This window comes from Phodopus roborovskii, unplaced genomic scaffold (assembly GCF_943737965.1).
Source record: "Phodopus roborovskii unplaced genomic scaffold, PHOROB, whole genome shotgun sequence".
Lineage (NCBI taxonomy): Eukaryota > Metazoa > Chordata > Mammalia > Rodentia > Cricetidae > Phodopus > Phodopus roborovskii.
In genome coordinates this window covers 754043-778803 of record NW_026125052.1, presented here as the reverse complement: position 1 = coordinate 778803, position 24761 = coordinate 754043, and the positions used below count along the sequence as shown (strand labels likewise).

Sequence of the window (24761 nt, the reverse complement as noted above, 5' to 3'; positions counted from 1 at the left end):
AGAGCTGAACATCCCAGGAGTGGGGACTCAGGTTAGGCATTCTGTAAGACCCAGCCCCGTCTGTTTTCTTCTCCATTGTTTGCCCCCAGCAGGCCTGTCCACCTCTGCTGCCTTTCCCATGAGAAAGGGAGTGTTTTCCCAACTCTCTCACTATGGGAGAGCAGCAAGCACTCTTAACTCTAACCACAGAGTCATCTCTCTAGCCCTGTCTACCATTAAAAAAACAAACAAAAGCGGGTGATAGATCAGTGGATAAAGGTCCCATGCCAGGATCTACATGGTGGAGTGAACTGAACCCCAAAAGTAGTCCTTTGGCCTCCACATGCATGCTGTGGCACACAGGTGACCACCTGCCACTTCACAAACCCTAAAGAATGTAAGTTTTTCAAAAGGGGAGAGACTGTCTCATGTATCCTTCATGCAGTTGAGGAAGATATCAAGTTCCTGACCCTACCTCCTGAATGCTGGGACTACAGTAGTGTGATGGGGATCGAACCTGGGGCTTGTAGGCCTATGTCCCCAGCCCTATGGCTCTCTGCTTTAAAAGTTAGAAACTCCATGAATGATTAAAAACAATGTCCCTTTTCTTGAAGATAAACATTAACACTCAAATAATAATGTTTTGACTGGGTAAGGGTGACCTCTACACTGATGGTATCTAAGCATTTGTTTCAACCATAAAGGCCCTGGAAATAGATCATTAAAGAATGTCAACCTCCTGCCATTTTAATTTACAGTCCACAATAATTTAACAGTGAATTCCACCAAACATGTATATTTAATATTTAAAGACAAATTGCAACCTAAGACTTCCCTAAAATAGGTTCAGGCTGTAAAAGTCTATTTGTAAAATGTGTTCAAGCCAAGATGTAAATTCTGCTTTTGATCATTGTGTGGAAGTACAGACATCTGATAAGCAACCTCAGAGGTAAGAGAATGCACATTTTTACAAGGATCATACTTGTGGTCCCAGAGAGCTATCTTTGTAGCAAAACATCAATCACTTCAAAATTAGACAAAGATGGTTTTATCTGTGGACATATTTTTTTCCTGGATGGAAAAACAGTGTAACAAGTAGCATCTGTGTGGGTGATTCTTGGAAAGGAAAGCTTAAGCACACTATAGAAGCCTTGCTTCTTTTCTCTTATCAGACCCAGGCAGTTCCCTGGAAGAACAACCTTTACATATATGAATGGCTGCATTTCACCACCAGCTAGTATCAGTCAATACCACAGCACAAGATATAGAAATGGATTTCTATTGAGGTCTCTGCCCTGGAGCAAAAGCCTTTCCACAGTCATTTAAATCTTCTTATCAGTGGTCCACAACCAAGGCGAAAACCAGGCTGTCCTGCATACATGGTAATAGGCTCTACCATGTTGCAAGACTGGCAGGCATTGAATATTAAAATTTCACATCCCTGCCACACAGCTGCTGCTATCTGATCTTGACAAATGTAATAGCTTATCATCTATACATGTAGGTGGATGCTTTTACAATTCCACAAATAATTAAACTGTAGCTCATTGACCAGAATGTGCATAGCAATACAGGTAATTGGTGTTTAAGGACAAAAAGCCCAGGAAGCTGGATGGCTTGCCTGCTTTTCAGAACCCTCCAATTTTAGCTATGGTTTTTTTTTTTTTTTTAAAGCTCAGTGGAAAATCTTTCTACTAAATGTGACATTTAATTGAATGTAATTAATTTTAACATTATATTCACAGGACTGGATAAAAAGAGACTCTGCAGGGTAATGAAACAGCGCTGATGGAAATCAACAGAATTCAGTTCCCTTCCAGAAAGTTGACACACACTAATTATATGCACACCACAAATCAGTGTTTCATTCCAGTCCCTTCTTTGGAGCTATTATTTTTTAAAAGAAGGCTGTAATCACCATCAGAGTGTTTATGCCAGTTATATATAGCAGTTATTATCTGTTTTATACATGAAAACAGTCATTTCTGTTCTTTAAGGGAAGTCCTCAAGTGAGAGGGTCACATTGTTTTAAAATGTAAGAATCTGCAGTACATTGAAAGGCAAGACTGAGAACCTGGTCATCAAGCAACACATTTGTTTTCTCCCCAGATAATCTACTTCCATATGGCTGTGACAGATGTTAGGAATAAGAGACCACCATTCCAGCCCAAGTGTCTAGACAAGGTAAAGTTACTCTTGATCTTGAAGAGCAAACACACAGACCAGAAGTGCCATTTGGTTTTTAGTTCTAACTTAGGTGGTAACTGCATCTTTTCCTCAATGGTTGGGGTCTGACCTCAGTCTTAATTTAATTGGCTTAGTCTGTAAAGAATTAGTACCAGAAAACTAGAAAGGAAATGAAGGGAGCGGAAAAGGGCCACTGCTCCAGGCTCTCAGATTTCTGGACTAGAGCAGTGAACCTTTGCATAAACAAATGTACTAGATGGGGGTGGGGTGGGGTGGATTTTAAACATTTGCATCAGAGTTTTACAAGGGGGTAGAAAGAGTTGAATTCCCAAGCACATGTTTTCTAGTATGTGATAGAAAAGACTGCTTTTTGAGATTTCTTACACAGACATTTGCTCGCTCTGCTAAATGTAAAAATGTATAAAGAAATGCTTAGAGTATAGTGGGGCACTTGAGAGGCAGAGGCAGGCAGATCTCTGTGAGTTTGAGGCCAGTCTCGTCTATTTAGTGAGTGTCAGGACAGCCAGGACTATGTAATATAGAGACCCTGTTGCAACAAACAACCCACAGAAAACAAGAACAAAGAAAGGCTTAGTTCTCAGCAAAATGAAACAAACAAACCAGACCTAAGGTCCTGGGGCTTCAACTCCGTAACAATTTTCTGTCTCAGAGCCCATCTGTGCCACTGGCTCCCCATCACCCCACCTGGGTATGTTGCTGTTTTCATGCCTGGGGAATCCTCTCTTTTGACATCAGAACTGAGTCCGGAACACAGTTGTGGTTCTCTGGGCAGCAAAAGCCCTTCTTCAAGCCCTCCCACAACAGGGTTTCCCTTAACTGCTGTGTTCTTACCACTAACATTGCTTTTTGACAGCCTCTCTGCTCTACTGGGTAAAGCTTCTCCATTCTGGCTAAACACAGCAGTTTCAGGAACTGAAGTAATATGGTTCTCAGAACTAAAGCAACATATTTTTCTAGATTCTTGCCCTCTCTGCCCTTTCAACTCTCCTGTAGTGGTGGCCACAGAGATGGTTATGGGTTGCCTAACCATCTCTCACACACCAAGCACCTAGCTATCCCTAACAACAATTGCCAAAACGGGAAATTCAGTCCCCTTCTGCCTCTCCCTTTCTGGCTCATAACTGCTCAGCTGGTAGGCAGTGGCAGGCTCTCTGGTTTCTTGGGCTAGAGAGTTCCCCTCCACAGGCCTCTTTGGAGTCATTTGTTCCCTTGTCTGTCTTTCCTTCTCTGACATAACACATTCCACCCAAACTACCTCTAAACCCTTGCTCTGTCATCTTTTCTGATAAATAATGTACATTTTCTGCTTACAGACACTGACCAAGGTGAATTCTCTAGGTTTAGTTATCCATATTATGACTCAACAGGCTGCTTTTAAGATAAATTTACAATATGGAATATGAATTACCATATTCTAGAGAATTCACATATAGATGTCTCCAGTATGATCAGTGTAGTATTTGCATGTAATCCCTCCGCACCCTCTGAACACCTGAAATCAGTTTCCTAGCTACAGTACCTAACATTGTAAAGGCTGTGCACATAGCCAGTGTGCAGTACTGTCTAGAGATAAGATACCAGACTTTGTGCATTTCAGTAGATACACAATTTTCTTCTGAATAGTTTCTAACTTCAGCTGTCTGAATCTGAGGATTCAACAGACATGCAATTCAGACTGGGCCATGAGAGCCTTAAAGGATAGGCACCCATATGAAACCAAACTTCCATGCAGTAGCAACAGGGAACTTTGGTGTATTTCTTGTGTTTTATACCAGCATCTGTTACAAAGTAGCTACTAAGTGAACACATGCTGAATGAATATATGAGAACAAGTGCAGACTTTTAGACAAGAGAAAAACATTCATTTAACCATGGCACTGGGTGGTGATGGTGCACACCTTTAATCCCAGCACTTGGGAGGCAGAGGCAGTCGGATCTCTGTATGATGGAGGCCAGCCTGATCTACAAGAGCAAGTTCCAAGACAGCCAGGGCCGTTACACAGAGAAACCCTGTCCCAACCTCCCCTTGCCTTCCTCAAAAGAAAAACATGGAGGTGTGAAATGAAAGCTGTAAAAGGCACATGTGCAGCTGTATATGAAGGTAAATGACATGAAGACAATGTAGCAAACAATGCCAATAGCAGCCGGGCATGGTGGTCCTTAGCATGTAAGGAGGTAAAGGCAGGAGAAGAGTTATGAGTTCGAGGCTGGCCTTGTTTACCCAGCAAGTTCCAGACCAACCAGGACTATATAGCAAAAACCCTTTCTCAAAAATAAAATAAAATAAAAAATAAAGCAAAACAAACAAAACAATCAGATCACTCAATTGTTAAGAACATTTCCTGCTTTTCCAGAGCACCCAAATTCAGTTCCTAGCTCTGATGTCAGACAGCACACAACAGCCTTTAATTCAGTGCCAGCAGATCTAATGCCCTCTTCTGGCCTCCTTGGGCACCTGAATACATCACACACACACACACACACACACACACACAGAGAGAGAGAGAGAGAGAGAGAGAGAGAGAGAGAGAGAGAGAGAGAGTAAGAGAGAGAGGGAGAGAGAGAAACACATACACAGAGGAAGAAAGAGAGAAAAACACACACACACACACTTAAAAAAAAAAAACAAATAAGAAAAACAGCAACAACCAACCAAGCAACTGATAAACAAAGAAAACCCCCAAAATAAAAAATAAAAACCTGTCAAAAGTCCACATATCTCAGGTCTGGCTATCATTTTGAAACTTCTGCCCACAAATTTTTATTTAATATACTAAACCATCTTTCCCCATGGGAATGAGCTGCCCACTTGATGGACTTGGTTTATAGTTCACATACAATAACATAATAATCGAACAATTATATACAGCTAAGCACTACTCGGGTGAATCATGAGTAATATAGGCCTTACAATTAGGGTACAATTAGTAGAAAAGGAGGGATGCTAACTCATCTCAGAGGCATGGGCTGCTGTGGGAGTTAGAAGATGTTCTTTTGAAAAATTTTTTAAGACAGGTTTTTCTATGTAGCCTCTGAATACCAGACTGGCTTTGAACTCAGAGATCCACCTGCCTCTGCCTCCTGAGTGCTGGAACTAAAGGCATGCATCATTACCACCTGACTTGAAATAACTTCTGAATTAACTCTAGAGAGACCAAGGAGGTAAGGTTTTGCAGGTTGAGGGTCAGAGAAAGTACAAATGCCAGGGAGCTGAAAAGGAATAGTGAGAAGCAAGCCTCTCTGGCAGGCTGGAGTGTGCACTGTGTGAAAATGGATGGTTTTGCCACACCAGGCAAAGCCAACGACAGAGAGGACACACACTGGTGTCTGGGTGTGGTGATATCATGGACCAAGGAAGATTAGTAATGGCGCTGTAACATGTATTTGCCTCTCAGTAGAAAATTAACTTAATTGTATGCAGTAAATCTGCGATATCTTGCCTGAGTCATTCAGATAGTAATGCCCAGATTGTATGTGTAAAGTTCATTTGAAGGAAGAGATCTGGGTAGACATGTGATACAATGCTTTGTCTAGGAGATGTGTGATGCACATGCTGGATTACAATACTAGATACTACATGTTGCTTTCGTATGTTTGGCATATGTTTCTGTTGTTTTTGGAGACAGGGACTCACACTGTAGCCTAGACTGGCTTTTTACTCATGGTACATCTCCTCCTCACCTTCTTAAGTGTTGGGATTACAAGTGTGAGCCACCATTTACGACTGTGTATGACACATTCTTTTTTTTTTTTTTTTTTTTTTTTTTTTTTTTTTTAGGTATGGTTTCTCTGTGTAGACCAGGCTGTCCTGAAACTCACGGAAATCCACCTGCTCTGCTTCCTGAGTGCTGGAATTAAATGCATGCACCACCACTGCCCAGTTTCTATATATTTTCCCCTGAGACAGGGTTTCTCTGTGTAACAGCCCTGGCTGTCCTAGATCTCACTCTGTAGACCAGGCTAGACTCGAACTCACAGAGATCCACCTGTCTCTGCCTCCCAAGTGCTGGGATTAAAGGCATGCACCACCATGGACTGGCGTATGATATAATCTTATACTCAGAAGAATAATTTCTGTTTCTGATCTAAGAATCCTCTATTATGCCTATCTTTAGTTACAGTGTTACGCAGGGAGGGCTGTCTGGTTAAAATGGTACCAACTATACAAACAGGAACATAAAAGAAATACAGATGTGTTCTGTATGACAGAAACCATCCCTTCTGTGTACTCTGCCTGGTATCCCAATCTCCGGAAGAGTTACCTAAACAGAGAGAAAATATGGGAAGAAAGGACAAGTGCTGACTGAACAAGTGACCAGCTCTAGAGCAATGGTTCTCAACCTGTGGGTCACGGCCCCTGTGGTGGGAGCTAGCAACCCTTTCACAGGGGTTACTTAAGACCATTGGAAAATAGATATTTACATTACAATCCATAGCAGTAGTAAAATTACAGTTATGAAGTAGTAATGAGCATAATTTTACGGTTGGAGGTGACCACAACATGAGGAACTGTATTAAAGGGTCACAGCATTGGGAAATGGAGAGCCACTGCTCTAGAGAAAAACCTAAGAGAAATGTTTGTGTGTCTGTATGCAAACAGACAGAAATCTGGAGATCAAAAGCTATTGATGGAAAAAAATGACAAATGAATTATTAAAGACCAGAGTCATGAATTATGATTTTCATGGAAAATCAGGGGTATAGCATACTAGTAAAAAATATAAAATTACATGTTCCTGCTTCAAACTTTTTTCAACAGCTGAAGAATGGATCCAATGAAAGAATTCAAAGCCTTGTGGCACAAGCACTCAGCTGTCACAAGTCAGGTTTTTTTTGTTGTTTTCTTTCTTCCTCCCTCCCTTCCTCTCTCCCTCCCTCCCTCCCTCCCTCCCATTCTTCCCTCCCTCTCTTCCTTCCCTTCTTCCCTCCCCTTCCTCTTTTTAGACAGGTTTTCTCTATGTAGCTCTGGTTCTCCTGAAACTCACTAAGTAGACGAGGCTGGCCTTGAACTCACAAAGATCCACCTGACTCTGCCCCACAAATCAGGCTTAAAGACAAAGATGACAAGCAAGTATACACTGGAAGGACAGGGAGGAGCCAAAGTGTTATAGAATATTTCTTTACACTGTGTGAAGATATGTCACTGTGATTGGTGTAATAAAAAAAGCTGAACAGCCAATAGCTAGGCAGGATTTCCAGGCATAGAGGACACTGGGAAGAAGGGTGGAGTTAAGCAGCGTGGGCATTACAAAGTAAAGGTCACCAAGCCACATAAAAGAACGTAGATTAAAAGATATGGGTTAGTTTAAGTTATAAGAACTGGTTAGAAACAAGGCTAAGCTATCAGCTAAGCTTTCATAATTAATAAGAAGTCTCCATGTCATGATTTGGGAGCTGACTGGTGGGTCAGAGAAAGACTTGTTACACCAAAGTTCAAGTGGACACAGAGCACAGCAGCTGAGAATAACAGTATGAAGGCAGAAGTTAGCCTAGGGACAGGAGAGGAATAGGTGTGTAAGTGCTCTTTGGACAGGACACTTGTTTCCAGGCTTCGTATTATACCATGGATGCCCTTCCCCTAATGATAAAATGCAATGTTAAATATATTCAGTTTATTTCTACCTGTTTCCATGCTGAGAGTTACTCGTTTTTGAGGAAGCGGGCACCTCTTGGAAGTCAGTGAAAGAATCATCTAGGGATCCTGACTTGGAAGCATCTTGAAAATCCTGGAAGTCATCTTCTTCTGTTTTTCCCACCTAGATTTAGAAAGTGTCTTAGAGTCAGGTTACTATTGCTGTGATGAAACACCATGAGAAAAACAGCTTAGGGAGGAGAGGGTTTATTTTATTTACACTTCCACATCACTGGTCATCATTGAAGGAAGTGTCAGGACAGGAACTCAGACAGGGCAGGGACCTGGAGGCAGGAGCTGATACAGAGGCCATGGAGGAGTACTGCTTACTGGCTTGATCTTCATGGCTTGCTCAGCCTGCTTTCTTATAGAACCCGGGACCACCAGCCCAGGGATGGCACCACCCACAATGGGCTGGGTACTCCCCCATCAATCACTAATGTCCTATAACCAGATCTTATGGGGGCATTTACTCCATTGGGGCCTTTCAGATAGCTCTAGTTTGTGTCAAAATGACATAAAACTAGCCAGTACAGAAAGGATATTTACCTAGGGAACACAAGACTGCCAAAGCAAATAACTGCTCTCCAAGCAGCAATCTCAGAGACTATCACTTAATTGCTCCATTCAGTTACAACTGCCTAATTTCATAATGGTGTGAGTGTATGCACATGCACCGTGCTGGAGGTGAACACAGAGTCTTGTGCACATTAGGCAAGCGCTCTACCACTGAGCATACATCGCTCCAGGCAAGAACATAATTGAGATAGAACAATGAAAGTGCTTAAGGCAAGATTTCTGTTTCGTATTTTAAAGTATTCTCTGGTATAAATGCAAAAGAGACTGGCCTAAAAAGCTAACCTCTGGATGTTTTCAAAGTAGCTGGATACCATTTGTCAGTTGCTGACAGCAATGTTTGTGAACAGACAGGACATGAGCCCCTCATACCCAGTCATACACATGCATAAAGCAAACACTGGCTCCTAGGCTAACATCCAGAGCAGCAGCAGATTGTTCCCAGTCCATTTGCTTTATGGAACAAGCTCACACTACACTGTTCAGTACTTAAAAATGTAATTATACAACAGGGTCATCTCTCCATGCCATAAATGCAGATCTGTTTTGTTAATTTTAGTGATTACATTCCACTGCATGGAGAAACTGAAATCCATTGAACATTTTCTTCATGATGAGCAGTGTGTTTTATCTAACAACAAGGGTTACTGCTGACATCATGTCCATCTGTGCTAACCTCAGTCACTATCTGAAGACATGGGAGTGTTTTCAAACAGTTGTGCCAACAGACCTGCAGGATTAGGCACTTTCCTTACATGTTGACTGACTTTAAATACCTGCACATTAAAAATATTGGTGTGCTAATTTAAGAAGTGGAATTAAATTTTTTGTTGTTGTTGTTTTTGAGACAGGATCTCACCATGGCTGGTTTTGTGTGTCAATTTGGCACAAGCTAGAGTCATAAAAGAAGAAGGAGCCTCCATTGAGGAAATGCCTCCATGAGATCCAGCTGTAAGGCATTCTCAATTAGTGATTGATGGGGGAAGGCCCAGCCCATAGTAGGTGGGGCCATCCCTGAGCTGGTGGTGTTGAGTTCTATAAGAAAGCAGGCTGAGCAAGCCAATAAGCAGCTCTCCTCCATGGCCTCTGCATCAGCTCCTGCCTCCAGGACACTTCCCTGTTTGAGTTCCAGCTCTGACTTCCTTCAATAATGAACAGCAATATAGAAATGTGAGCCAAATAAACTCTCTTTTCCCCAACTTACTTTTTAGTCATGGTGTTTTCACTGCAGCAATAGAAACCCTAGCTAAGACACCATGTAGTCCTGGCTGGCCTGGAACTTTCTATGTAAGCCAGATGACCTCAAACTCAAAGATTACTGCCTCTGCCTCCTGAGAGCTGAAATCAAAGGTGTATACTACCACATGTGGCCTTAAATCTCTCTCTCTCTCTCTCTCTCTCTCTCTCTCTCTCTCTCTCTCTCTCTGTGTGTGTGTGTGTGTGTGTGTGTGTGTGTGCACTTGTACACATTCATGTGCCATGTGCAGAAGAGCAGAGGTTGGTGTTGAGTCTTCCTTAACTGCTTTCCACTGTAGCAAATACCTTAATTCTCAACAAATATTTTGTGTGTTTAAAGAATAATTAAAAACAAATAAAAATAAACAATTAAATTTTGTATTATCGTAATACTTAAAGATTATTTCTTGCAGAGCTGGGGTGAAACTTAGGATCCTGAGCATCCTAGGGGAGAGTTCATTAATGACCCACACTTCTGTCTCTACACCACTTATTTTCCTATCAAGTGCCCAACATAATCCAGCAGACTGAATCTCTGGAAGGAAAGCTGCCCACATGCACTTCTAGAAATGATCTAGCACACACATAGCTTCTCCAGTTACCTGGTTTGAGGGGTAGGCTGGCATGAAGCCACTGGAAGTTGGTGCTGCAGCTCCACCCACTGGTCCAACAAGATTAATGCCCATGATGGGCTGTCCAAGGCTGAGGGGCATGGAGCCTGCAGGGACAGAGGGCATCGCAGTCGGCTGGCTCACTGGGGTAGGCAGAGCCAGAGGAAAGCCGCTTAAGGTGGGAATGGGAGCCGCTGGGAACTGGTTCAAAGCATCAGGGCTCATGGCAGGAACACCCCTCTATAGGAACATCAGGAAATGGAAACATTTTAGCTGATTGCAGCCCATAGGTAAATTCTGTGCAAGAGAGACCTATACATAGCTTCCCTGTAGTTTCACTCCCTTTGTCTGACTCATCATCACATACGTGAATCTGATACTAGGAGAAAAGTAAAGGACAATGCAGCAGGATCCACTACTGTTCTATACCTCCACAAATGTAATTATACAAGGACTTTTTTTTTTCCACACAGCACATGTGGACCTATTTATTTCATCTAACTATCCTCACTTAAGAATCCAATGCTAATACTTAGACATGACCAGTGCACACCAGCTGTGACATTTTCTGTCTGATAAGTTTGGCTAATTTGCTAAATTCAAGTAACTTAAATTAAGTTACAATACAAACAATACAAAAAGTTGTTACCAGGCTAAGTATACTTTCCTCCCACCCCCAGGGGCCAGGGGTGTTTCAAGATAAGGTTTCAACGTGTAGCTCTGGCTGGCCTCGAACTCACAGAGATTAAAGGTGCATGCCACCACTGCCCGGCCAGGCTAGGTATACTTTAAGGAATTCTAAACAAGGGCAGAAACTGATTTCATCAATTACTTTCACTTTCAAACAAAAGAGTAACTTGCTAGGATGTGCATTACATGTACTATACATTTTTGAAACACTTTATCACAAATGACCTAAATTTTAACGTGCAAGGAGATCTACAAGGTGGCAGTGAAAAGCCGGTTCACACGCTTTCAATCTGTGGTGACAACACATAAGACACGCAGTCTACCTGTGTCACTGCTACCATGGCGAGGACAGTGTAAAGCTCTTCCTTAGTAAGTTTGCCAGGTGTAGTCCGATTGGCTAAGGCCCATATCTGTCCGAGAGTTTCCCTGGGAAGTCCAGATGACATCAGAATGGGATAAAGTTTAGCAGTATCTATTCCAGTTGGAGTCATTGTAGTTTCTAAAATTTTCTTATAGGCATCTATTAAAAGAAAGACCAGATGACAAATGCAAACACATTGTAGGTGATTGACTTTGTTGTTGCCATTGTAGGTATAAAAGAATAATCTGAAGTCAAATTGCTTTAATTTGGTTGGCATCTGACTCAGTGGGGAAAGGTACTTGCAGCCAAGCCTGATGACCTGAGTTCAGTGGAAGGAGAGGGCCTACTCCCACAAGTTGTCTTCCGACTTCCACAGACTTGTCTGGGAAAGGATGCATGCATGTATATGTATGGAGAAGAATGAAGGGAAAGATAAACTATCAAAAAATGGACAGAACTAAAATATAGTAAGATCTAGTTTTTGTAGGTTTGAAGAAAGGAAAAGGGATGAGTTTCAAAATGGGTAAATGGAGTTAACCCCACAGTTTGGGAGGATATCTAGCATTTGATTTATGGTTGACAATCACAATAAAAAGCAGATATTACCAATTTCTCCCAGAAAGAAATTTTCCTGTAGAGATCTTGCATCAAGGTTGATTTACTCAAGTGGAGGATAACTTTGTCTGTACCACCCTTGAGCACTGATAAGCTAGTGGACATCACCTCCAGCTTGCAAGATGCTAAGCAGCAAGCCAAGCAGCTGTGACTTACTAACCACAGCATCTGCTACTGAGAGGGCCAGTGCTTCTGTGTCTACTGACCATGTCTTAAGCATACCATTGACTGGCATCCACCTTAGTCATTTCCTCAGCTCAGCAATAATAGGACACAAAGAAATAACGAACTCCACTTTCCATGTAGAAAATGATGCTACCCAATCTTCATATAGTTTCATAAGACAATCAGAAAAAAAAGTCATTTAAAAATACAATCTGTATCAATTGAGAAAGTCTTAAACATATTAGTGTGAGTCTTTAAAGAGATATTTTAAAAACTTTCATGTGCTTTGCCTGCATGTAAATCTGTGTACTATGTGTGTGCTTGGTGCCTGCCGAGGCCAGAAGATGGTGTCCGGTGCCCTGGAACTAGAATGTGGTTGTGAGTCATTATGTGGGTGCTAGGTCGAAAACCCAGGCCTTTGGGAAGAGAAGCTGTGTTCTTAACCACTGAGCCATCACTTCAGCCTCCACACTATGATTCTTGATAGGTTATTAATAGTCTTTGAAATAAGTATCTGATCATATCATCATTTAAAACACAATAACTCTAATTGCTTGGCCTTTGTCCCATGACCCACCTTGCCACTCTCAATAAAGCAGTCTCTCTCTCTCTCTCTCTCTCTCTCTCTCTCTCTCTCTCTCTGGAGGCAGGGTATCATTGGCTGTACTGTAACTCACAGAGAGCCACTTGCTTCTGCCTGCTAAGTGCCCAGCCCATAAAGCAGTCTTAAACATGAGGTATATTTAGTTTTCTATACTCCCACAGAGAAAAACAAAAAACCAAAGGTAACAATTCCTTCTGTATGTTTTATAACCATGACAGTAAATATTTAGAAATACCTCTGTAATATTTAAAGTAAAATGTCCAGAGGGGAATGCTGGGCAAAGAAGCTTTACTTTACCTGGTACCAAACTCTCATTGTAAATCCAAGGAGGCATTCTGGGCTGAACAGGATCCTGAGAGGGAAACACGGCCACCCCTAGAAGGTAAGGATGGTTAATGTACACATGATCTGGAGAAGAGAAAGGCCACTGCCTTTTACAAAGAGGAGTGCTGGCAGGGGTCACTAGCAAAAAGTCACCAATATAATAAAAGTACTTGGTTTCCAACAACTCTTTTACAGTAACTATGAATTAAAATATAAAGAGAGAGTACAAGGTACCAAATCAATAAAAGGAGTCACAGGAGGCATGCACCACTTAATGTGTTTGACAAGTTAAGGGAAAAACACAATAGACAGTGGCTTAAAATTACGTGTGTAAAATATCCTCCTGGGGTATGTCTCCAGGGTTGGCCATATCCTGATTCATTTCCAGTTAAAGTATGGATTTAGCTTTTGTGTTTTGGGAACAGGACCCAGGGCCATGCGGGTGCTGAGTGTGCTGTCCACTGCAGCTCAAAGATCTGCTTGTCTCTCTCCTGTGCTGTGGGCTCGTGCCCGGGGCTCTGAGTGTATGGATCTCCGTCTTTCAGGCCGCAGCACAGGCAATTTAGACAGAAAGACTGCATTTTCATTGGTGACTTTTCCAGTTACAGTTGAACTGTTTAACTTTCACCGGAAACCGGAAAGCACGATGGGAACCAAAAGGGAACTGTTGTCAAATGAGAGGAAATTTTAGATTAGGAGTGATTCCGATTAAGAAACAGGGTTATCAAAATCATTTGAAGAGGAGTGATACAGTGTGTTCAAAGAATTCAGAGCAAAATCTTAGGGGTTAATTGGAGAAAAGACTGCATAAATGTTTTTAAGCAAAATCTGAATTAGCACAATCAAGCAGCATCCATTTTAAGATTAATGCTGAAGTGTTAGCGGCTGAGCAGCAGAGGTTAAACAAGTTTGTGCTGAACGTTGCAGGAGCTCACCACTCTCTCCATGTGGCAGGTTTTGGTCTGAAGTCTTTTCTGCCTCTGCAGTGCTGGGACCACTTACACATCCATCTACAGCAGCCCCGTTATGGGTCATTAAACCGGGGCAGTTCTTACTGGAACCTGGGACTACGGCTTTGTGCCCAACTTCAGGAGTGTTTAATTTAATTTGTTCCTGCCCAGATGTACTTATATCACAAGATACTAGGAGCTTCTCTTCCAAGGAAGGGCCTAAACAAACAGCATGAAGGATTACTTGGATATTACTTGCACATCCCAGTCTTTTCACCATCCCTTCCCACCCTCATGTTCTCAAGGGAAGAACTCCTACACAGCATGGAATTTCAGAGTAATTCAATGGTTACCCATCGGTGTAGGATTCGAGAGACTTCAGAGGTTTGGGGGAACTTAACATAATTACCCTACTCTGCTTCTCAGGGATTCCATGCCACAGGAGGTAGAATCACACAGTGAGGAGGAGCATGCTGGGGAAATTGGGCAAGCTCCTAGACACAGGCACATCTTCTAACTAGTGGGAGACCCATCTGGCCTGTTTCCACATCTGCCAAATGACAAAGTCTTATAGACTACGTACAGGTCTCCCGGGACCCTTCCCGGTACACAGTCTTGAGATAGACTGTGCCTGCCCCATCATTTCACAAATAATAAAAACAGAAGTACAGAAATGTTTAAAGACTGGTCCAAGGGTAAAACATGTCGCTGCAGAAGGCTGGCCTCAAACCTGAGAAGATCCTGCCACCTCTGTCTGCCTAATGCTGGAATTACAGACATGGTCACAATGTCCATCTTAAATGGAGTCCTTTTCCCCCTTTCTTTCTTTGTCTGTCTGTCTTCCTTCCTTTCTTTCTTTTTCTTTTCTTTTCTTTTCTTTTTTCTTTTTTTTGAAACAGGGCCTCATGTAGCCCAGGCTGCTTTGAATTATTATGTAGAAAGGATGACCTTGAATTCCTCCTGATTCTTCTGCCTCCATGTCTCAAGGAATGGCTTACAGATGTGTGTCGCATAGCTGGCTAAGATATCACACTTTAAAAGGGTTACATTTATTTCTTCGTGTGTGTGCATTGTGAAAGTGAGAAGACAACTTGTAGGAGTCACTTCTCTCTTTGCAGAGTGTGAGTTCTGGGGATAAACTCAGGTCATCAGGCTTGGTGGCAAACACACGGCTTGCTGAGCCATCTCATTGGCCCCGAAAGATTGCTTTTTAATGGAGTTCTTTCTGGTGCATTATTTTAACACTATATCATTGATTTTTTTTTTTCAAACAAAAGCATAATCTTAAGAGGTCAGTTTGCTTTTAAAGTTTTCTGGTGGTTTCACCTGTTTCTAACACAGCAGCAAAAGGTTTTAAATGACTTTTCTGGCAAATGAATATACAAAAACTTAATCTAGCCTTGCGTCGGTGGCTGTTGATGGTTCTCACAAATCTCATACCACATAGCACTGTATAATTCTACATAAGTAAGAGAAATAAATTATCCTAGGATATTTTAACACTTTGATTAAAATGCCAGAGTTACCTGCTTTCTGCACACTGTGTGAAGCTGAAGCAGTAGAGAAACAAGGAATTTGCCCAGGGCCACCATGTAAGGCAAAAGACACTGGAACCTGACCTGGAGGGAGAGGCTGTGCTCCAGCCTTCTGTGTGTGCAACTGGCCGAGTGGGGTGGTGGGGAGGAAAGACTGAAAGGGCCCGGCCATGGAAGGGGGCCCACAAGCGGGAACCTCAACAGGCCCCTGCATAAAGTCACTGAATTCGTCTTCGTCAAGAAAGGCAGGTGATGGGGAGACAATTTTAGTAGAATGAGATGATGTGGGACAATCTGCAAAATGGAAAATGGTAATGAAACACACAGGAATGAAATCTGAAGAGAGAAAGAAATCCAGACGTAACACAACCCTCGGAACATACTGAAGTATGAGCAGCAGAGGTGAGTGAGAAATAACTGCCAAGTGGGACCAGGGTGCTCCCGGAGCACTCTGATGTCTGTTTTGTTCTAAAAGTATTCCGGAGCTATTTCATATTTGGTTGAAAAACAGACAAAATTAACTCAAATTTCCTTCTTTTGTTTTATAAGGAAGTATCAAAGTAGTAATTATTTCTGAAATTCAAGTGGTCTGTCTGATAATATTTCTTTCGTTTGTTTATTTGTTTATTTTTTCAGACAGAGTCTGTTTACTATGGAACATGCTCTGTAGACCAGGCTAGCCTCAAACTGACAGAGATCCACCTGCCTCAGCCTCCCAAGTGTTGGGATTAAAGGTGTGCGCCACTACACTTAGCGTAGACAATCTTACTAAACATATGAGCAAATGTATAGGAACAGATCTGACCAGCACAACACAGATGATTACTTGACATGTCTCCCTTGCTGCTAACTGCTGACCACAGATCTGTGCTAACAACAGAACTCAATGTGGGATCTAACAAAGGCCACTGCTCTCTGCCTTTTCTAATTTGGTGTCAGGTTCAGTTTTAGCCTTAACTTTCAATGTATGCTGCCAGGCTCAGCTATGTAGCTTGGGTTGGCCTGGAATTTGCTATTTATGTACTCTAGGCTAGCCTCAAGCTCACAGCTCCTCAACTTGACCTCCTGGTGCTGAGATTACAGGGCTAAGACACCATTCTGCCTGAATCACTTCATTACTAGCTTGTGTGTCTTATAAATAAGTTCAATTCTAGACATACTTTTCTTTACCTCAAAATGATTGATAGTACCTATTCTCCTTCCAATTTTAGTGTGTACTTTACTTTGGGCATGATTTTGGTAATAGGAATCAAGGTACATAATTATCTAATCGGTGAAATGAACAGACCAGATTTTTCTAAGCCAGAAAAATCAAGGCTGGAGAGATGGCTCAGTGGTTAAGAGCACTTAACATTCTTCTAGAGGACCTAGTGTGGTTCCTGGCACCCATATCAGTGTAATAACAGCCTATAACTCCAGGGCAGGGGATTTGATGGCCTTGGTGGACACCAAAATACAGACACATGTAAATAAAAATAAATACTAAAAAAAAGCATTGATAACAATGTCAATATTGTTTTCTCCTGATATTAACTTAGATACTAAAACACAAGGATTTAAGATAAAATTTATTGATACAATATTTTCTAGCAGAATATAATATTTTTGATTTGATGATTTATGAAAATGGTTTGTCCATTAGTGGTATATTATTATTGAAATTAGCTGATAACAAAATGTGAAAATATTTAATTTCAAAGAGATGAGAAAACATTTTGAAGACAATTTCAACTGCTAAGTATTTAAAATGATAACAAAATATCAAGAAAAAAAAACCCTCTTTACCCTGCTTTTCTAAAAGGCAATTTTATTTGATTACCTCACAATCAAAAACTATAAAGAAATTTACTGAAGAAACTGAGCTTTCCTGAGGAGTATTATAACCATGACTATTTAAAAATGGGATATTTTGAGAATTTCTAACTTTTGTCACATGAACAACAACATCTGACCTAGCTTATAAGAATTCACATTTCACAATAATGAAGATGAACTAGTAAACTCACACATTTCTTTGAGTCAACAGACTTTCTTTTTTCTTCTTTTAAGTAGGGGTCTCTCCTGGCAGACCAGAGTGGCCTCTAGCTCAGAGGCCTTCTGCTTCATGAATACTGAGATTAAAGGCGTGCACCACCATGCCCAGAACAAAAGACATTCTTTTTTCTTTTCTTTTCTTTTTTTTTTTTTCTTCCCCCAGACAGGGTTTCTCTGTGTAGACCTGGCTGTCCTAGAACTCACTCTGTAGACCAGGCTGGCCTCAAACTCACAGAGATCCACCTGCCTCTGCCTGCCAACTGCTGGAACTAAAGGTGTGCACCATCACCGCCTGGCACAAAAGATTTTCCTAGCATCAGTACACTCACTATACAAATTTCTGGGGAGTTATTAAAGTGATGTGTAAGTCACAGGACCAAGGACTTTAACCTCCAGCTTAGCTGTTAACTGAGTCAGATCCTTTACATTTTAAAATGTTCAAATCTGCATTTAGCTTGAAGAAAAAACTCAGCACTAACCTTCACACAGAAGCCAACTGAACATGGGGAGATATCAACCAACTTCCAAGAAAAGAATGCTTTTTTGTGTTTCTTAAGATGAAAACTACCTTGTTTCTTGGGGTGTGATGCTGGAGTAGGGTGCATCTTAGCATCTCTGGAAAATCCATCTAAGTTTCCTTTTATGGCTTCCAAAGCATCATCTCTGTTCTTCTCTCCTGTCTGCAAGACAAAAACCTAGTTTTTCCCTTGTCTTCCACAGTCTTCCATTCTCAAACTAATACACAGAGACCTATTTCTGATGTCCTTTTCTCCTTTTTGTTTTTGAGACACAGTTTTAGAGCTCAGTGTGTCCCAGACTGGCCTCAAACCCACAGCCATTCTCCAGCTTCTGACACTCAAGTGCAAGAATACAGGAATGGCTTTAGTTCCAATATTCTCACTATGTACTTCTGAAATCAGAAAGGCATCAATATAAAATAAAGGCATAAAAAGATATTCTACAGAATATAATAACTTTTAAAGGTTCATTCTCAAATACTACGGGACAGGGCTATGAGATACTAAATGTTCTATGAGGAACCTGACAAATCCACTTCCTACCATCCCATTATGACCAATGATTCCCAAGAAAAAAGATTACCAACATGGTGGTTAAAAAAGAGTTGAAAAGACAATGGCTGATGCTTGTTTCCCCAACAATTGCACATCTATCTGTATAGACAAAGAAAAACCCTTCCCTTTAGGACTTAGGTAAACCATGATATAAAGAAATCCATTGCAGCCTCAGCTTGGGCTGGTGCCTGAATGAGAGGAGGCATGTGCAGAGCATGCATGCATGCTGGGTGGGGATGTGCATACATCACCTTGGGTTTCACGCTACTCAAAAGTCTGAGCTTTTGTTTTTGCTCTTCAAACTGACGTCTTTTCCTTTCTTCCTCTAAGAGTTTTTGTTGCTGTTCAAATCGTTTTCTAAGGGGAAAACAATTACATTAACATTCAGTTTCAAGTAGTAATGGTTCCATTCAGATATTTATTATCGCTTCAGCAATACCCACTTGCAGTTCTAAAATGATAATCTTCACTCTTAATTATATGTAATTCTCTTTAAAAAATCTGTTTCTTCTATATACTAGCTCTAAAATATTTTAAATGAATTTATAGAATGGTTCACTTAATTTACATGTATGCTTTTATTTCTTACCAAATTTTCAAGACAAAAAAAAAGTTTTCTGTTTGTTTGTTTTTTGGTGGTGTGTAGTGGTGAGGCTGGGTATGAAACCCAGGGCCTATGACAGACAGCTTCCTACAGTTGAGACAGCTGCAAGTGTAAAGAGGGAAACCCACCTCTAGGTGGAGACATGCCCTTGTCCCTCCCCTCAGGGCTAACCCAAGGGGCACGTCCAAGGACCCCAAGAAGGCAGGGTCACCTCAGGAAAGAGCCCCTCAGTTGGTTACCTAACACTGAGTGGTCAGCCCTGAAATTATATACCTACAAGTAAAATAACATGGCCTAAGTAGGTTGTACTTAAGAGGCCATAGATTTGAAAGACCTCAAGGGAGGAACCAAAGAGGGAGGCAGAAGAATAGTGTAAACACACACACACACACACACACAATTTTTAAATTTTTCCAGACAGGGTTTCTACGTGTAGCTTTGTAGACCAGGCTGGCCTCAAACTCAAGAGATCTGCCTGCCTCTGCCTCCTGAGTGCTGGGATTAAAGGTGTGTGCCACCACCTCCTGGCTGTGTAATTATATTTAATTTTAAAATATTTTTCCAAGTTATCAATTAAAAAAGATAACATGCCTTTTGTTCCCAGAATCCCTTCCCCCCTGGTTCAGTCCCTATGAGGTGTCCACCTTTCTGGGTTCTGACTCAGAAAAGTGAGAAAAGTATAATTATTTCTTTTTCTTCTTTTCTGGGTTCTTCTTCTTCTCCTCCTTCTCCTCCTTCTTTTTCCTCTTCCTCTTCTTCTGGAATGCTGGCCACAGCCTAAATGTGCTCTTAAACTCCTAATGCTTTGGGCTTCCTAACTGTTTCTAAGATTCTTGGCCTTGCCACGTGGTTGACCTCCACACTATCTTATCCTCCCCATCCTCCCCCTTTAAGCATCTGTGAGAGTTATAGTTTGCCTGCCCTGGAGTTTTCCTTTCAAACTCTGATAAACTGTCCATAAGCTTCTGTTTGAATCTGTTCTTTATCCTCGAAATCCCCTTCATGTCCATTCTTAAACTGTATCATCAATGAGACAAAGAACCCCAAGAGGGATCCCTGATCCCCGAGGTACCATATGATGGCTCTTTTGGGACTCCATGGATCTCCAGTTTTATTTCTTTCCTGCTTTTAATTATTTAATTGGTAGAGAACACGAACCCCTTTCTCCACCCCTAGATTTCCAGCAGTAGAGCAAACAGTCTTGGTGCACTGAGAAGTCACCAATACCAGGGAGGCAGATGAACATAAAGGCAAACTTGTTCTGCATGTAAGAAAGTAAAATGCAGGCTCTGCGGTATAGCAGTTGCTTAGCTGTACCATCAAATAGCAGCAGCAGCAACAACAACCAATTTAGGAAGCTGGGTGTAGAAGCAAAAACCTATAATCCCAGCATTTGGGCACAAAGACTGCAAATTCAAAACCACCCTGGGCCTTTTTTGTTATTCTGACTCCAGAAATCAAAACAACAAAAAAGGACAAAAACCAATCAAATATACAGGGAATTCCTTTGGGAAGGAAGGCAGAGCCTCCAGCAGCAAGAGCCATGCTCTGAGGAGCACCGCCAGCCAAACAACCAAGTTTGTTAGTAACTTTGTAACCTGTGCTGACAAACTGCTTCATTTCAGGTACCTCTTAGAACTGAAAGCATTTTACTCTATATTTTTGTCTTGTTTTGTGTGAGATAGACTCCTATTATACTGGCCCCCTGGCCTTAAATTCACACAAGCCTCCCAAGAAGCTGGGCTTACAAGTTAAGTTCCACCCCACTCAACTGGTTCTAAACTTCTTGCAGAAGGATTTAAAGGTCTCTGTCTCAAAATGAAACAACAAACCCTTTTTTAAAGTGTTCTAAAGACAATGTATCTCTTTCAGCTTCAAACTGCAGAACATTTGATAATCTATAGAATAGCTGCAACTGTGTAACCCTGTTATCCCTGGATCCTGGGCGACTCTTACTGTTGCTCTTCAGCAAACTGCTTCTGCATGTCTGGAGTGTACTGTGGGCCTGGAGGACGCATGCCCAGGAATGGTGGCTGCCCCAGGAAAGGCATGCCTGCTGCTGGCATTGCTCCCATTGGTATTCCTGCCTAGAAGAAACAATAGGCAACAGATTAAGTAATGTATATGTTTTCTTTTTAATTATTAATAAACTTGGCAAAATTATTTCATAGTATTTTTAATAGTAAGATATATGATACAGTCTAGTGGAAGATTAAAACAACATCGGCTGCATATTCCTGTTAGTGTCAGAGGACACCATTGAGGTAAACTCCTTCAGGCTTCACAGAAGCACAGGGTTACACGTCAGTGTGCTCAGAAGTCCACATGCTATGAGGAAAGGTGTCATAGCATATGTATGCATCTCTGTTTTCCCAGCATCAGTGAAGACCCTGGCATATGGCAGTCCACACATAAAACTGAACTTGTTTCCAAGATTTATAACATAATAAAATTTTGGAGGTGGAGAGATGGCTCAGCAGTTAAGAGCACTGGCTGCTCTTACAGAGGACCAGGGTTCAATTCCCAGCACCCATATGGTATCTTAAGCCACCTGTAACTCCAGTTCTAGGGGATTAGATGGACCCTTCTGACCTTGACTGGCTTCAGGCACACATGTGGTACAAAAAATATAAAGGCAGGCAAAGCATTCATATACATAAAACAAATAAAACCTAACAAAAGATAAATATTTTGATATTCATATCAAGTTGTAATAGACTAAACTTTTACAAGTAACATAGATTTAAACAATAGTAAATTACACTCAATAGAATAAAATACACTTAGTTAAAGCATCCAGAAATAAGAATCCCTCAGCACAATACCACTCACAAACTCTAACATTAAAGTTAGAGTAACAATACAGAAATTTTCCCTGAGTAGCTTTTCCCAACAGTTTCCCTTTTGAACTGTGGATGCTACTGAAGCCTACCAGAGACCACTGCTTCTACTGTCTTGGAAGTGGGGAGCACTTGTTCCTTTAAAAACATCTGGATACAGTTTTGGTAACAAACTCCCCATTCACTACTGCACCTTGTTCACATGTCTACCAACCCTTAACTTCATGCTGTTTCTTATTGAGATGGGGGTCTAGCTTTGTTGTTCAAGCTAGAATCAGGATGCTTTAAACTCAGGATCCCTCCTCTCCCTCGTCCTCTCCTTCTTCCCCTCCCCTTCTACAGGCCAGACTTTAATTTTCAACTGAAGAGTTAAAATGCATTTTTATTCTATTCTACCCACAGATGACTCATCCAATTCTGTACCTTTCAAGTCTCTGGTCTTTGACTTCCTCACCACAGCCCTGCAACCACACCCAATCTCTCAGTTCTATTTTCCCATTCTATTGTCACTCATTCACCCATCAGCAAAAAGAAATGGGCCTCCACAAACTTTTTTTTTTTTTTTTTTTTTTTTTTTTTTGAGACAGGGATTCTCTGTCTAACTGCCCTGGCTGTCCTGGAACTCACTCTGTAGACCAGGCTGGCCTCAAACTCACAGAGATCTGCCTGCCTCTGCTTCCTGAGGGCTGGGATTAAAGGCATGTGCCACCACATTTTATTTTAAGCATCCTTACACTTGGCTTCCACCTCCCACCCTTTCAGCTCATCTATACCAGGCATTTTCTTCTTAGTAACCCCAATTCTGTTCATTTCATCATTCTCCTACCCACCACCCTCATTAAGGCCTCACTTCTCCCGCTTCTCTGCCTGCTCAGATTAGATTCCAAAGATCAACTTTAGATGGCCTTACAGATAGTGTCAATTCTCTTTCTAAAATTCTAAAATTGTCTTTCTAAAACTTATTTATTATCCCCCAATCTCTCTCTCTCTCTCTCTCTCTCTCTCTCTCTCTCTCTCTCTGTGTGTGTGTGTGTGTGTGTGTGTGTATGTGTGAGGGTGTGCTCTTGTACCTAGGTAGACATGCATGTGGAGGCCCAGGTTGATGGCCAGAATAACCCTCAATTACTCTTCCACCTATTTATTGGGTTGTGGCTTCTCATTCAAACCCAGTGCTCACCGGCATAGCTAGTTTTCCTAGCTGCCTTACTCTGGGGATCCTCTGTCTCCACCATCTAGGCCTAGATTTATATGCAGGGCACCATGCCCACCAGACATTTAAATGAGCTTCCGAGGTCCAAATGCCACCCTCATTCTTGCCATCAAGCACTTCCATTGCTAAGCCAACTCCTCTCATACCTCCCCTACCTTCCCTACCAAGATTTTTCTACTTCAGCTTTTATTTCTTAGGTCATACAAAAATATAGTTCCAGAAAGAAAGAAAGGAAGAACGAACATACAGCTCCATTGTCTATTCTACTAATTCCAATAACTAACATTTATTCTGAACAGTTCCTGCGGTGGTTTAAATAAGAATGACCCCCCCATAGGCTCGTATATTTGCATGTTTAGTCCCCAGTTGGTGGAACTATTTGGGGAGGGTTGAGGAGGCATGGCCTTGTTGAAAGAGGTGGGTCATAGGGATGGGCTTTGATTCTTCAAGACCCAGCACCACTCCCAGTTACCTCTTTTCTTTGCCTCTCATTTGTGGATAAGGATGTGACCTATTAGCTACTGCTCCAGGGCCTGCCTGCCTGCCTGCCTGCCTGCCGCCATGCTCCCCACCATGATGGTCATGGACTCACCCTCTAAAGCTGTAAGGCCCTAATAAACTCTTTCTTTTATAAATTGCCTTTGTCACGGTGTTTTATCACAGCAATAGAAAAGTAACTGAGACAGTCACCTGCCATGTGTGAGTCTTTGAGTTTGAGCTGCACTGTGGCACACACCTTCAATTCCAACTACTCAGGACAGTCAAGGCAAAGGGGATCACCTGAACCCAGATTTCCATAAAACTCCATAATCCTGGACAGTGGTGGTGCACAACTTGGGAGGCTGAGACAAGAGACCTCTGTGAGTTCAAGGCCATCCTGCTCTACAGAGTGAGTTACAGGATAGCCAGGGCTAAATAGAAACCCTGCCTTGAAAAGTAGATAGATGATAGATAGATGATAGATAAAACTTCATAAAATGCAAACTATTTCTAAACATAACATTGAGCTCTTAAAGCCATAGCTTGTGACATGCAGGTGCCTAACAACAAACAAGAACTTTATAAACAATCAACTAAGAAGCAAGTACCTGCATTGCAATGGGTCCCTGGGACATTTGAGAGTTGTAGTTCATTCCCATCATGCTTTGCATATTGGGCTGCATGACAGAGACCATAGGAAACCCTTGCTGTTGCATTGGCATCAGGCCTGTTGGAAAATACAAAGACTTTATTAAAATCAACATGTTCGAAGGTTTATTTCCTTGAAACCACAACACCCAGAAGACTTGCTAATTGAAAAGCTGCACAGTACAATGGAAAATGAATATAGACATGATGAGAGGCTTGAATGAGAATTCCATCATCTATTTAGCTATGTGATCTTGGGCAAGCTATTGAATTCCATCTGTTAAGTCAGTGGTTCTCAACCTGTTGGTCTAGACCCCTTTTGGGGATTGGAACTACCCTTTCACAGGGGTTAGCTAAAACTATCAGAAAACACAGATATTCACATT

At 41.6% G+C, this 24761-nt stretch overlaps 1 protein-coding gene across 13 annotated transcripts in view; it reads right to left on the bottom strand.

The window, feature by feature from the left end:
- Positions 1-24761, bottom strand: part of Synrg (synergin gamma) — a 77204-nt gene that overhangs the window by 40401 nt on the left and 12042 nt on the right. For 5 of the 13 annotated variants that reach the window (XM_051181812.1, XM_051181887.1, XM_051181940.1 and 2 more), the window contains exons 3-12: positions 24336-24454; positions 21154-21284; positions 18845-18950; positions 18089-18200; positions 15478-15780; positions 13937-14170; positions 12975-13052; positions 11256-11452; positions 10234-10482; positions 7810-7943 (exon numbers count right to left, since the gene is read on the bottom strand). In XM_051181812.1, the coding sequence (XP_051037769.1) occupies positions 7810-7943; positions 10234-10482; positions 11256-11452; positions 12975-13052; positions 13937-14170; positions 15478-15780; positions 18089-18200; positions 18845-18950; positions 21154-21284; positions 24336-24454 (1663 nt within the window). The remainder of the gene's footprint in view (positions 1-7809; positions 7944-10233; positions 10483-11255; positions 11453-12974; positions 13053-13936; positions 14171-15477; positions 15781-18088; positions 18201-18844; positions 18951-21153; positions 21285-24335; positions 24455-24761) is intronic. The other 8 variants (XM_051182469.1, XM_051182546.1, XM_051182624.1 and 5 more) reach the window with 3 other exon arrangements.